Genomic DNA, 15,276 nt, shown 5'->3' on the forward strand with positions numbered 1-15,276 from the left:
GTGCTTATATTCAAATATGGGAAGATGATACACATGTCCGCTCTGAACTGTATGGGAAGATGATACACATGTCCGCTCTGAACTGTATCATTAGGGTTCATAGGATGGTGTCCAACTAGCCAAGAGTGGTTCTATTATGTCTTGATGATCTTAAGAAAAGAATAGGGGACAGCTAGGTGACACAGTGATAAAGCACCAGCCCTGGATTCAGGACGATCTGAGTTCAAATCCAGCCTCAGACACTTGACGCTCACTAGCTGTGTGACCTTGGGCAAGTCACTTAACCCTCATTGCCCAGCTTAAAAAATTTATAAATAAATAAATAATTTTTAAAAAGAAAAGAATAGAAAGAGAATTGGAATAAGACTACACTGGGGGAGGTAGGGAAAGGAAGATTAGAGGAAATTATCTCATAATTTGGATGCACAAATAGACATTCATACAAATAAGACAGAAGGGCATGGGAGGAGGTGACTGACATGAGCCTCACTATCATCTGAACCAGTCAAAAGAAGGAAGAATACACATATACACACACACCACCCCCACCTCCATTAACAACAACAAACAACAATGACAGCAACAGCAATGATGGCTGAACAAGAGGTTAAATGATATTCCCAGAGTCACACAGTTAACAAGTGTCAGGGGTAGGATTTGAATTCAGGTCTTTCTTGCTCCAGGTCCAGCACTCTATTCACTATTACCACCTAGCTGCTTCAATCTGGCTTCAAGAAAAGGCTAAATTTGTTAAGTAGAGGGGAATTCTGTTGTTGTTTTGGCGGGGAGGAGGTGTATTCATTGAATAGATGATCCTTTCCAAATGAGATTCCTTGATTCAACTCAATTTGAATCAATTGAATGGCAATTTTTAAAGAATCTATGATGAACAATACAAAATTCTAGGTGTTGGTGGTGATATAAGGATGAAAATAACAGTTTTAACCCTCAAATTGCTTAAAATAGAATGTTCAAGGCAAATAAATAGAGGCAATCTGGACAACAAACCATGAAGAAATATGAAGAGTTAGGGGAGGCTGGAAAGACAATAAACCAAGAAGGTAAACAACAATCCAATGATTCCTTTCTAGAGAAGAGGGGGCTGAGGTAAGACTTCTATGTGAAATTGAGCCTTTTAAAGGAGTGCTTCAAGGTTTTTGAAATAGCCCCACTCCTGCCTTAAATGCTCCCAGGTGCCCAAGAGAGCTAGTTATCACTAAGAGCTGTTATCTTTACCTTCTTTATAATACTCTGGGTCAGATGTGTGAGACAATGCTATATCCTGAGAAAGGAGAGGAAGCTCTGATGGGGGCCCAGGAGATGCTTTCTTTTCCAAGTCACAGATCCGGGGTGTCTCAGTCTGGAGGTCACTGGCCAGTGATGAGTTACCTCCCAAAATACTGAAAGAATTTATAACTATGATCCTAGGAATCACAGTTGAAAATCCTTGAAAAACCATAGGGAATGAAAGGCGTCATGGGCAACACAAAAATACAGTATTGACAATAGAAATCTCATGGAGATAAGACAAGTTTCTGGAGGGTGAGAGAAATCATAGAAGCATAAACTTTTGGTGTTTTAAGGGACTTTGAAATAAATCTATCCAGCCTCTACATTTTTCATATGAGAAAATAGTGTCCCCAGAAAGGCTAAATTTCTGGCCCATAGAGACACAACTACTTCTTAGAAGGGTTGATATGAGGCAAAAACTAAAATACATGAAGGATCTGTAGGATTCCGAAGAGCAGAATTCCTTTAATCATATTACATTGTCTCTGGTATTACCCCCACCCCAGATTGATACCCACCATGACAGATCCTCTGGTTTGTAAAAATATCCAGGAAACCACTTTTAATTAAGCAAATAAATGATTGGTTTGACTTTGTACATTTCATTTCCCACATGTAGCTTTGCTGCTCTATTTGAGGTACATTCAGAATGTTTGGTCTATTACTCAGGACAACAGCAGTGATGTTTACAATGGGTATGACGATGATACAGGGAAGGAAGAGGTGAGTGTCATAAAGAGAAAGGCACAAATAAACTGTATTCCTACTTAAAAAGGGAAAAGGTAGGGATAACCTGCCTCTGAGATGCTCTGTTTTAAGGAAGAAGGAAATACTTCTGAGCTTTAGAATTCCCAGCTCAGGCTCAGAGTCTTATTCCATTGAATACTTCTTTCCATCATCCACTTCTATTCAGTATCACTGGGGAACAGGAGTGGAAAAGAAAACTGGACTCCATGTTTTCCTGTACTCTCCAGCTTCATCATTAGTATAGATAAGTATCCTGGCACAATCATGAAGTACATTTTTCTGTTTGTTCTCCTTGCTGGTGAGTATACATACATGGGTTTCTATCCTTTTGCTGCTGCTGTTAAAGTTGTGTCAATAGTGTCTGACTCTTTATGACCTCATTTTGGCATTTTCTTGGCAAAGTTATTAGAGTGGTTTGCTATTTCTTTCTTTGATTCATTTTACAGATGAGGAAACTGAGGCAAACAGGGTTAAGTGACTTACCTTACCCAGGGTCACACAGCTAGTGTCTGAGGCCAAATTTGAACTCATGAGCATCTGTCTTCCTGATCCCAAGCCCAATGCCCTATTTACTTGAGCCACCAACTTTCCTTATATGACAGGAAAAGTCTGGGTTCTTGATTGGGAGGGATTAGAGGTGGGAGGTATAAGAAAAGAGTTATAGACAGAGAGGTATGCCTCTTACTTTTTGACTCTTCCCCTCCTTAAAGAAGTGTCAGGCACATCTTCATGTTCCCAAGTCGAGGGTGAGCAAATAGTATGAGTTTAAGATTGTGGGGACTAATTTTTAAACGGGGAGTGTTAGCTAAGCGGCTCGCCGCAATATTGGGGCAAGGAAGGAGACTGGAAGCCTCCCTCAAAACAGAGCAGGATTTATTTTAACAAGAACAAACTTTAAAAAAAAAAAACACAAACAAGATCAGTAGGATCAAGGGAAAGGAAATAAAGTGGGGAAAGGGAAATTATACAACCTGAAAAAACACCACCACCCAGGAATCAGTTGAGAATACACAGCAGCACTCCTGTCACCTTCCAGCTTCCAGCTAGAATGGCGAATTCTCCTCCCCATTCCCAGCAAACCCCACACAGCCCCAGCCAATTGGCTGGCTGCTCTGGCAGTCACATGACTGTCCTCACTAGGCTTCCAATCATTATAATTTTGCCAGGCCCATATAGGCATCTGCAAGTGGTGATGACATGAGGTGCCAGTGCCATGGCAACAGCTACAACCAGTGGGTGGAGCACCGTGCGGTTTGCGGAGCCCCAGGCCAGTGTGCACCGAGGTTGTTTTGTTTGTTTTTTTTTTAATTATAGCCAAAAGATGGGGTCATAAAAACCTCAAATAACAATTAATTCTTTACAGGATATTGTATTTAGAATTTGTGTAATTTAAAATTCTAAATGTGGGTTCTAATCTGTTCCCCCAGTTTTGGGGGAAACAACTAAAGTCACTAATAAAACAAGTTTAGGTTTTTAAGGGTTTATTGAAAGATAGAAAAAGAAAGATTAAGAACAGAATTCCTACAGCCTGGCAATCCTATCTTTCCTCAATTCCCCTGTGAAGTCCTCTGGAGTCTCTCTCCTCCACTACGGTGAAGTCAGGAACCCAAAGAGAGAGAGCTCCTCCCCCAGCGTCGGCTTCCTACTTCTTGTGTTCCTCCCAGAAATGGGAGGCTCCTCAAGTTGATTGGCTGGTAGCCTTGATAGACAGTATCCATGAGCAAACATCACTTCCTGACGCCAAGCAAAAGCCACATGGCCTTGCCCTCAGAGGCATTCTCCTCATGGCGGAGCTTTCCTATAGTAAGTCTCCAGCAGGTGGCATCATTCCAATCATTACAAATTGGAAGAGACCTTAGAGATCTTTGAGTACAATTTTCTTTCCCTATCCTACTCAGATTATTAGAAAGCACGGGCCCCATTGCCCTTTGGGGAAATCCTATTTTAATAACAGTAGAATGAAACTCAGAACATTTGTCCCATCTCCAATCCTAGAAACTGAAAAGATTCTATTGAATTCTCTGCCTCCCACCATCTTAGGTCCTTGCATTTCTGGGAGTGTCTAGGGACAAAGTTTGGTGTGGTAATAAGAATCACCTCATTCATCTCCCTTGCTGCTTCTGTTTGATAGATAGTAGAGTATGGAAGCAACGAAGTATCAGGACCAAGACTAGTATCAACTGAGGCAACCGAGTGAGTAGAAGAATGCTCTATTTTTCTGATCCTATAACCTAGCTTCCTTCTCCATCTTTCCTCCAAGGTGAATTTTCCTTTGGTTATACAGATGAGCAGAATGATGATCCTGCACCCTACCTTGTATATATCAAAAACCAATATGGCCCCTGCGTAGGTGTTCTGATCCATCAACAGTGGGTCCTGGCAGCTGCTCATTGCTACTTACCGTAAGTGACAAAGGGCATCCATGTCCAAAATATAGCTCCCTCTCAGCCTGTGTTTTCTGGAATTATGTAACTTGAAAACATTTTAAGGTTATCACATTCTACTTTCTCCAGGAAGGAGAATACCAGAATCAAATAGAAGGGTTAGCTGTATGTTATTAAACCACTCCAGTTCTGTAGACATTATAAAAGGGGAGAGAAGATGGTGGGGAAGGCTCTCAGTTTGATGAGCAAAAAAAGAGGCTTAATAAACATAGAGAAGATTAAGAGGAGAGGCAATGAGAGTTGAGGAAATCATGGAACTAAAGTCAAGGTATAAGAACATATAGTCTCTGTGCTAACAGACAATGTTGTAGAAGAAATAAAGAGGATTTTTGGTTTTTTAAATAAAAGGACCTTCTGGAACTTTAGAAGATTTGTAAGTTTAGAAAAAGAAGACAGTCCAAGTAGGGCAAAGTCAAAGGAGGATAGCTAACATATGTTTTAGGAAAGCCTCAAACTAAGATGTGGTTATGAGTGGATTCACAAATTCATTCTCTGCTTACTCTCAATCTCTCCATCGTTATTGCAGAAGCCTCAAAGTGAAGTTGGGAAATTTCAAGACAAGAGTTCGAGATGGGACAGAGCAGACCATTAATTCTGTCCAAATCATTCGATATTGGAATTTGAGCACAGATTCTTCTGAGCACAACCTCATGCTTATCAAGCTATCTAAACCTGCAGTTTTCAATGAGAAGGTCCAGCCCATGGCCCTGCCCACTAAAAGCATCCCTGCAGGCACAAAGTGTGTTATCTCTGGCTTAGACTGGAGCATAAAAAATAGTGGTGAGTACTCCTATGTCTGCCAATAGGTAGTCATAAAGGAGCCTAGGGAAATGAATGGATGGGTGGATGAATAAAAAAACAAATTGTTATGAGCTCACTAGGCTCTAGGCTTAATAAAAGAAAAGTAATAGTGATGCAGATGTCAAAGAGCTCAGACTCTAATGGAGAGACAACAGATGTAAGAATTTTCAGCTTCAAGTTAAATGGAAAAGCCCCAGTGAGAAGGGAATTTTTAATCTGTAGAAGCAAAGCCAATGGTAATGCTTTTTTAAAATTCTATCTCCATTTATAAAAATCTTATCTGTTGATCTATTTGAAGAATTTGGTGGTGAGAACCTTCTCTTCTGGGTCTTCAGTAATTCCAGCAGCTCAGGAAGCAGGGGCTTCAAGAAAGTGGTTGCGGTAGCATCCTCACAATTACTTGTTGATGCCAGATCTGGATGACAGCTTTGGGGGAAAGGCTAGAAGCCAAGCCAGTGGTCTGGAGAGCACCGCTATTCCTTGGGCTCTGGGCTTCAAAGACTTGAGCTGGCAGCCTCCATCAGGGTCTGAATAGAGGTGGTGACAGTGACTTGACTAACATGGCACACATGTTACCTTGCTTCTCCTCAGGATGGCTTGCTGCTTCCTTGGTTCAGATCACTCTACCTGTTACTTAGTTTCACTGAATTTACACCCATCTTTTTAATTAGCGTATCCTGGACTCCCTACAACTCTCTCTTTGTATTTTTCCTTATGTTCTTGTTTTTAATTTTTTCTTATTGGGGTATTATTACCTTGGTTTCTCTCTACTTTTGCTCATTAACCCCATGCTATCTTGCCTGTTTAAATCTACAGCTTCTCTCTCAAAATCCATAAAGTCCTTTTCTAAGATTCCTTAAAAGCACCCTTGCTTTCTAACAATGCCACCCCTTGACCCATTACCCCTGAGAACTAGCATTAGTCCATCATTTCTCTTTTGGCTTCCTTTGCCTATGGTATCCTGCCAGGGGCACACATTGGTGTTTAGGAAAATCACTAAGAATAGGGAAAAGGGGTGGAGAGAAGGAGATGGGACAGTCTATTGGGATGATGAAAGGATAAAATCCCCACAGAGAAAAGGAAGGGGAAAACTAAATTAAAAATAAGTGGAAGCGGGGGTGGCTAGGTGGCGCTGTGGATAAAGCACCGGCCCTGGATTCAGGAGTACCTGAGTTCAAATCCGACCTCAGACACTTGACACTTACTAGCTGTGTGACCCTGGGCAAGTCACTTAACCCCCATTGCCCTGCAAAAAAAAAAAAAAAAATACGTGGAAGCTTAAAATAGAGAGGACGGGTTGATTGGTGTTAGGGTTTCTCCCAGAAACAAAATCCAAAGGTTGAGATAGAAACAGGAAAAAAATTATAGAAGCTGAGAAGAGAGGGTCACCAAATGTCCAACTGCCTCCTTTTACCACCTGAATGTCCCACAGACACTTCAAGTTCAACTTGTCCAAAACTCAATCTCATCAACTTTCTTTCCAAACCAGTCCATCCTCCTCATTCGCCTCTTCTTTTCAGGGCAATTTTTATTCTCCTAGTCACTTGTGCTCCAAAGCTGAAGGTTAGCTTTGACGACTCCTTGCTCACATGCCCAAGTCAATTGGTGTTAAGTCTTGTTGATTCTTTTGTTCAATAATCTCCCAAACCTTGCCTCCTCACCATTTTCAGGGACATATCCCCAGTTCAGTCCCTCAAATAGTTTGCTTTTCTGCTGGACTTTAGGCATAATTTCTGAACAGGTTTTTTGCTAGCCCCTAGTCTGTCTGTCTCTCTCACTCTTTGTCTCTCTCTCTCTCTCTCCATTTGTCTATCTCCATCTGTCTGTCTCTCCTTTCAACCCCATAAATCCTGCCTACATCATTGCAAAATGAATGTGTGATCTTATTCCAGTTCAAAAACTGTCACTGGATTTCAAATAATCCATTAATAAACATTCATTAAGTATCCACTATATGCCAGGCACTGTGCTAAGCACTGAGGATACAAAAAGAGGCAAAAGACAGTTGTTGCCCTCAAGGAGCTCCCAATCTAAAAGGCGAGACAACAAGCGAATAAATATGCACCAACAAGTTAATACATAGGATAAATAGGAAAGGACAGGGAATATATTGTAATTTTTGAGGGGTGGTAGGTGATGATGATTTAGCAAAATAAACAAACTTAAAGGCAATATGTTGGAATGAAGGTCTACTATGATCATTCACATACAAGATCTTTTCCTCTTTTTTCTATTTGAATACAGTTTCTTCTACATATCAATCCACTACCATGTTACAGCACTATGCTAGGCATTGGTAATATGAATACAATGAATGAAACAATCCCCTACTAGAAAGAGCTTACATTCTAATGGGGTAGAAAATAAAAATGTATACAAGAATACATAAAATAAATATAAAGAATAAATACAAGTAATTGCAAAAGATGTAAAAACGAGGTGAATTTGAGAGAAGGGAGGGCAAGGGCACCAACAAAATCAGTTGAAAAGAATCATGTTAAAGTTAGCTATTAGCTATAAGAAATTTTCTCTCCCTCTTTCTCTCAGGCAAGCACCCTGACCTTCGGCAAACCTTCACAGCCCCTCTGCTATCAGATAAAGAGTGCCAGCAAACAAAACAAGGAAAAGTCAGCAAGAACAGGATATGTGTGAAATTCTTAAAGTCCTTTGAGAGAATTTTTGTGGTAACTCTTTTCTAGTCTCTTCTCAATTTATAAGGACTTCCTTCTACCCCCATAAAAATCTAACCTAGGCTCTTTCACTGTACCACATTTCCTCTGTCAAAGAGCAGAAGCAGTAATATTTTGGAAAGAATACTTGTTCTGGAGCCAGAGAGCCCAGTTTCTTTTTTGTTGGTTTGGTTTGGGGTTTTTTTTGGTTTTGGTGGGACAATGAGGGTTAAGTGACTTGCCCAGGGTCATACAGCTAGTGTCAAGTGTCTGAGGCTGGATTTGAACTCAGGTCCTCCTGAATCCAGGGCCAGTGCTTTATCCACTGTGCCACCTAGCTGCCTCCAAAGAGGCTAGTTTCAAAACTTCCTCTGCCACTACTTGTATGACTTCAGATAGGAACTCTGACCTTCCTGGCCTCGTTTCTTTCACCTGTAAAATGAAGGGGTTCGACTTGATGGCCTCTGAGGTCCCTTCCAGCTCTACATCTGTGATCCTCTGAAGACACAATAAATAGTATCATTCTTGTCTTTCTATTGCTGGCCCTCTGGGCTTTTGAGTGAGGTTAGGCAGAAATCTCAGACAGTGAAGACCATTAAGATGAAGCTACCTTCTCCCTATTTTTTGATGAAACAAGTCATGGATTTCCACTGATACCCATCACCCAAGAGAATAGAAGTATCCCAGCCACATCTCTCCCTCCTTTACTTTTGTAATACTGATTTTGGTTACCCAAAACATAATGTCCTCTTTATAACACTGTCCTGGTGAAACTACATGTCCCATTAACTATTAAAATCCATTAAACCTGTCCTACTATTTCATCTAACACTGAATTTTCGTGAAGCTAATTAGTTACATTATGGTAGTATGTGACTATATAATGGGAATGTTGTGGTCCTCCCATCCTTGGGTTGAGGACTGATGTTCACTGGTGCGTTATTGGGCAAGTGTCAGGGTAAATTAAACCTATAGAATTACATGCATTTCCTCAAGATATTCCCAGGTTTGAAGGTCACTAGGATTGACTAAAAAGCTGGTCTCTGTGTAATTCTAGTACCATCAGTCTCTATAGGGACATTGAGTCCCAATCCTTGGCCCCCATTGCTTAGGGTTTCACAAAGTCATATGAGTTTCTGATCTTTAAAAGACCTCAGAGATTTCTTTGTACCTTGCAGAGTCTAACCCTTTTCCCTAATACTTGATTTAACTGGTCCTGAGAGGATAAACACTTTGGTTGTAGCAGAGTTGGGAGTCTACATCATCTCCTCATTCTTTTAATAATACTCTATTTCCTATACTACATTGCCTCCATTGATGGAGTTGGTGGAAGGTAGGGAAGTGCCATGCCCAACCTTGGCAACTGAAGATCTGTAAGTCAAAAGAGAAGCTCTAATCCCTTTTTCTATTTTCTTTCTTCTCAGGAAGCTGCACTGGCTGCTGTTGTCTGTAAAGACAAGATTCAAGGGATAGAGGTTGGGAATTTCCTGGGAGGTAACATTGGTGTCTATACTAACATCTTCCACTATATCCCTTGGATCCAGAAAATTATGTCTACAAGATGAGTTGTCTTTGTTTCCCCATGAGTTATGCTGATGCAAGGGAAAAGTTAATGTGGTATTTCATTTTATTAAAAGGAATATGACATTCAAGGGCCTGGAAAGAATCCTTCCAATGCACTTGTCCTTAAACACATCTATCTTAATATATTGTCTAATTTGGGGACACCATTTTTTTTTCAAAAGAATGAAGAGTATAGAGTAGTCCTAGAAAACTTTGGGGAAGAAATATGAAATGGATAGGGGAAAAGCTCCACAGAGGAAAAATTAGAAGACCATCTCTATTCATTAGCTTGAAGAAGAGATGGCTAATGGATGACTTAAATACCATGTTCAAATAAAATCAAAGAATTGTATGAAGAACAGAAGATGTTCTTTTTTGTCCCTGAAAGACTGAAGGTAAGAGGAAGATGATTAAAGTTAAAGTGGAAGAGAGGTGGTAGGAAATTAGGTAGAATTTCTTGACCAGTGTTTATTCTTAATCTTCTCCTTTTTAGGTTAGATGCAAATGAGTTATCCTTCTTGGTTTCCATTTTTTGCTACTGCAAACAAAACAAACCCCAAAACCTACTATAATATTTTGGTACATACAAGACCTTTACTCTTTGGGGTATTAACCTATAAAGACTTCAATAGCTTCCCCTACCCCTTAAGAACCAAAAGCCCCTTTTCCCTCCAGTAAGGAGTTTAAATATCAACTAGCCTTTCTTAGATGTCTCCCCACAAACCAACATGAATGGAGACTTAGGCTCTTCACTCTTTTCCCCTCAATACTGTTTGACTCTGATAACAACTCTACAAAAACCCACCAAATTTTGCTGCTTTGGGGTGCTTCTATCCACTGGGGCCAGGGGACCTGACCTACTTCTATTGTCCCTGACTGTCCCTTCTTTGTTGAATTTCTCCTCAATAAAACTGGCTTAATTTACCTTCTGTCTGCTCACCTGCCTTATTGTATGCCCCATGCTTTCTTGTACTGTACCTTAGGATTCCAAATCTTACTCTACCTGCATTAAGACAAAGCCTAGTAATGGCATAGCTGAATGACTAGACCAATTCACAGTTACAGTGATATCATTTTAGTGTGCCTGGTTTCCCACAACCTCTCCAACATCTGTCATTTTCGTCTTTTGTCAACTTTGTCGATATAATGGGTATGAAGTAGAAACTCAGAGTTGCTTTAATTTTCATTTCTCTAATTATTAGTGATTTGAAACAGTTTTCATATCTTTGATAACTTGTATTTCTTCCTTTGAAAACTGACTCTTCATATCCTTTGAACATTTATCTATTTGGAAGTGGATTTTAATCTTAAAAATTTTGTCTCATATCTTTTATAAGGGATTTTATCAGAGAAATTTGGTTATCTCTAATCTTTAATCAATTTCTGCTTTCACTTGTAAAAAAAAATTTTTTTTTGCTTTTCTGTTGGGTCCTAGTCATATCATTAAAAAAATACAAAAGGACATAAAGGACATACCTTTCAAGTCTATGGTTTGTGGCAAAATTCACAACCAAATAAGAAAAATCACAAAAGGTTTAAAAAAAACAATTTTGATTATATAAACTATTCATGAACAAAATTTATAGTTAGGCTTAGAAAAGAAACAAATATATAGAAGTGATCAGCAAGATTGAAGACTAGATATTTTTCTCTGATCCTCAAGACCTCTCAAACCTCTCTAAAACACAAATTAGACACCAAAGATTAAACAATTTCAGCTGCCTCCATGGTCTCAGACACCAAGGATGAAAAAAAAGGTAAAAACTCCATGAATTAATGCCTGCCTCTCTTTCACTCAGGACACCCTCCCTCCCACCTATCACACTCTCAGCAGTAAAGCTGCACTAACCAATCTGACACACAGGCTTACATCAAAACACAACTCTACATCTTGACACTCCACCCCGCCACACACACTCCCTAACCCTTTCAAGTGCCATGAAGATCCAAACTCCAAACTGGAGAAATTTGTTGAGACCACAATAGTGCCATGGAAGTGTTCTGTGCTGCAACAGAACTCTAGAAGCCAATGGATGAAAAGAAGGAATGGTCCAGACGAATCCCTGGACTTAAATAGAGTTTAACTCTACCTTCTTACTCCCACATCCTCCCAGTAGCTCAGAGATCCAGACTACAAATGGCAGAATTTTCCCCATTGTGCAATAATGCCAATACAGCGGCATTCTGCACTGATGAGCCAGAACTGAGGAACAGAGAAAACAAGGCAGAATATCCTAAATGGGGGGGGGGGGGGCTATGTGACACCCTGCTAAGACAAAGGGAAGTACCCAATATGGAGAATAGGATCAGTTTTATCTCCCCCAAAGTAACTAGAGACAGGACCCTAGGCTGGTAAACCATGAATTTTCCAACATGGGACAAGGCTGAGATGCTTTGAGATCCAGCCACCAGAGAAATAACCCTGGGAAAGAAGGGGGGAAAGCAAAAAAGTGAGCAATAAGGAAAAAGGGGAGAAACTGAAAATACCACAGATCTCAGGAAAAATAAAACTCAAAGGTCTTAATCATAAGCAGGAAACAGAAAATATTAGCAACATAAGAAAATATGGCCTTCAAGATCTGGCAAACAAATTCAAGGATCTATTAATAAAAAGTACAAAACAAATGAAAATGATTCAACATCAGATGAGGAAGGGGCCCTGTGGATTTTGAGGAGAGCATGGAACCACAGCACACTTCCTAAGTGGTTTAAAATAGAAATGAGAATTGTGAAAGCTGAATCTATGGCCTGCCCAGTAGAAATAATTGGTAGAACAGGAAAATTTCAATCTACAATGATGCCTCACTAAAGAAATAAATGAACAAATGATTAGGAATGAAAATACACAGAAGTGGAGGCCACAATCTGGAAGAAGAGAAGCAAAACACAATATTATAAGAAAGAAATATATTATCTCGACAAGCAAGAGACATTCCAGAATAAATACATGGTCTATGAGTATAACGTTTCCAGAAGAAATGCATATGATCAATAAACATATTTAAAAAATCCTCCAAATAACTAATAATAGGGGCAGCTATGTGGCACAGTGTAATAAAGCACCAGCCCTGGATTCAGGCGGACCTGAATTCAAATGCAGCCTCAGACACTTGACACTTACTTGCTGTGTGACCCTGGGAAAGTCACTTAGCCTTCATTGCCCCACAAAAATAGATAGATAGATAGGTAGGTATGTAAATAGATAGATATAGATAGATAGATAGATAGATAGATAGATAGATAGATAGATAGATAGATAGATAGATAGTTTTTCAAAACTAACAATGAAAAGAATTCAAATTAAAACAACACTACATTGGGGCAGCTAGGTGATACAGTGGATAGAGCACCAGCCCTGGAGTCAGGAGTAGCTGAGTTCAAATCCGGCCTCAGACACTTAACACTAGCTATGTGACCCTGGGCAAGTCACTTAACCCCAATTGCCTCACTAAAAAAAAAAACAAAAAACAAAACAAAACACTACATTTCAATTCCTGCCCAGGCAATTGGCAAAGACGATAAATGTGAGGAGAATAAATGTTGAAAGAGCTGTGGGGAAATAGGCATATTAATACTGTTAGAAAACATGTGAATTGATCCAACTTTGTGGAAAATAATGTCAAACCATTTTAGGAAAATGATTAAAGGGTTCATATCCTTTGTCATGAATATGTTATCATGACTTCCGGGGTAGAGCCAAGATGGCAGAGGAAAGGCAGTGAGCTCCCGAACTCATGACACAATCACTCCAAAAAACATCCAAATAATGCCATAGGAAAATGCCCGGAGCAGCAAAACTCACAGAAAAATGTACTGAAATCATCTGCTAACCAAGAACGGCTTGGAAGGTCAGAAGGAGGGAGCTGCTGTGCTGATACAGGAGTCGAACCCAAACCCACAGTCACCCTGACACAGATCCAGTCCCAGGAAGGCCTCACCAGAGAAGCAGACCCCCAGAGCCTCTGAATCAGCTGAAGCACCAGTGTTGTCTGGAATTAAGCTCATGGTCTGGTGAGTGGGCTGAGCCCTGGGCAGGGGAGAGACTACAGGGGTCTATGCTGGTGCTAAGGCAGAACTTGGATTTTACACCCCTGTTGAGAACCAGGAGGCAGGCTCGAGTAGCAATAGCCCAGGTGGGGGAGGGGCACAGGCTCATAGGAACTGACAACTACAACACACAAAGCTAGTTGATTAGCAAGTTGGTCTGGGGTCATCTAGGACCCGGAAACAGGCCAGGCGAGGGAAGAACCTGATTCTCCTTAAATCATACCACCTGGGACTTCTTAAGCTTGGGATACTGCAGCCTGGAAACAGTGCCCCACTTTAAGGAGCTAAAAGTCTAGTAAAAGAAAGGCAAGATGAGCTGACAGAGAAAGGTGAGGACCATAGAAAGTTTCTTCAGTAACGAGGAAGACCAAGGGGCACCCTCAGAGGAAGATGTCAACATCAGAGCCCCTATATCTAAAGCTTCCAAGAAAAATATGAATTGGTCTCAGGCCATAGAGGTGCTCAAAAAGAACTTTGAAGATAAAGTTAGAGAGGTAGAGGAAAAAATGGAAAGAGAAATGAGAGTGATGCAGGAAAGACATGAGAAAAAAGTCAACAGCTTGAAAAGTCAAATGGAAAAGGAGGTACAAAAGCTCTCTGATGAAAATAATTGCCTAAGAATTAGGACTGAACAAATGGAAGCCAGTGACTTTATGAGAAACCAAGACACGATAAAGCAAATCCAAATAAATAAAAAAATAGAGGGCAATGTGAAATATCTTCTGGGAAAAACTGCTGACCTAGAAAATAGGTCCAGGAGAGATAATTTGAAAATTATTGGTCTACCTGAAAACAATGATCAAGGAAAGAGTTTAGACACCATCTTCCAAGATATTCTCAGGGAAAATTGCCCTGAAATCTAGAAGAAACAGCTAAAATAGAAATTGAAAGAATCCACCGATCACCTCCAGAAAGAGATCACAAAAAGAAAACTCCTAGGAATATTATAGCCAAATTCCAGAGCTCTCAGGTCAAGGAGAAAATATTGCAAGCTGCCAAAAAGAAAGAATTCAAGTGCTGTGGAGCACCAGTCAGGATAGCACAAGATCTAGCAGCTTCTACATTAAAGGACCAGAGGGCATGGAATATGATATTCCAAAGGGCAAAGGAAATGGGATTACAACCAAGAATCACCTACCCAGCAAAACTTATCATTATCTTTCAGCTGAAAAAATGGGACTTTAATGAAAAAGAAGACTTTCAGATATTTGTGATGAAAAGACCTGAACTGAATGGCAAATCTGACTTTCAAATACAAGACCCTAGAGAACCATAAAAAAATTGGAGCTGGGGGATATACCTGGGGTCGTACAGTGGGCAACTGTCTTGTGTCTGAGGCTGGGTTTTGGCTGGGATCCCCCTGGATCCAGGGGTGATGATTTGTCCATTGTGTCACTTAGCTAGATGATAACATCTTTAGGGTTAAATTGAGGAGTGAAGGGAATTCACTGGGGGAGGGGGAAAGGCAGAAGTGAAATCCTACATGAAAGTAACAGGAAAAGGCTTATAGAGTAGAGGAAGAGATGGGAGAGGAGCAGGGCAGTAAATGAATTTTACACTCATCAGAAAAGGCTCAAAGATCTTAAACTCATCAGAGCTACCTCAAGGAGGGATTGACAGACACACCCAACTGGGTGGAGTAATCTGTTTAATCTGGGCAGTAAATGAGCCTAACACTCATCAGAATTGGCTCAAAGACCTCAATCTCATAAGAA

At 40.3% G+C, this 15,276-nt stretch overlaps 1 protein-coding gene across 1 annotated transcript; it reads left to right on the plus strand.

The window, feature by feature from the left end:
* The first annotated feature begins 2,301 nt into the window (after positions 1–2,301).
* Positions 2,302–9,516, plus strand: LOC122730144 (probable inactive serine protease 37). The gene is made up of 5 exons (XM_043969390.1): positions 2,302–2,335; positions 4,298–4,439; positions 5,008–5,261; positions 7,830–7,966; positions 9,376–9,516. Exons 1-5 carry the CDS (start codon positions 2,302–2,304, stop codon positions 9,514–9,516), a joined length of 708 nt encoding a protein of 235 aa, XP_043825325.1.
* Positions 9,517–15,276: the final 5,760 nt, after the last annotated feature.

Source organism: Dromiciops gliroides, chromosome 5, assembly GCF_019393635.1.
Source record: "Dromiciops gliroides isolate mDroGli1 chromosome 5, mDroGli1.pri, whole genome shotgun sequence".
Taxonomy (NCBI): Eukaryota; Metazoa; Chordata; class Mammalia; order Microbiotheria; family Microbiotheriidae; genus Dromiciops; species Dromiciops gliroides.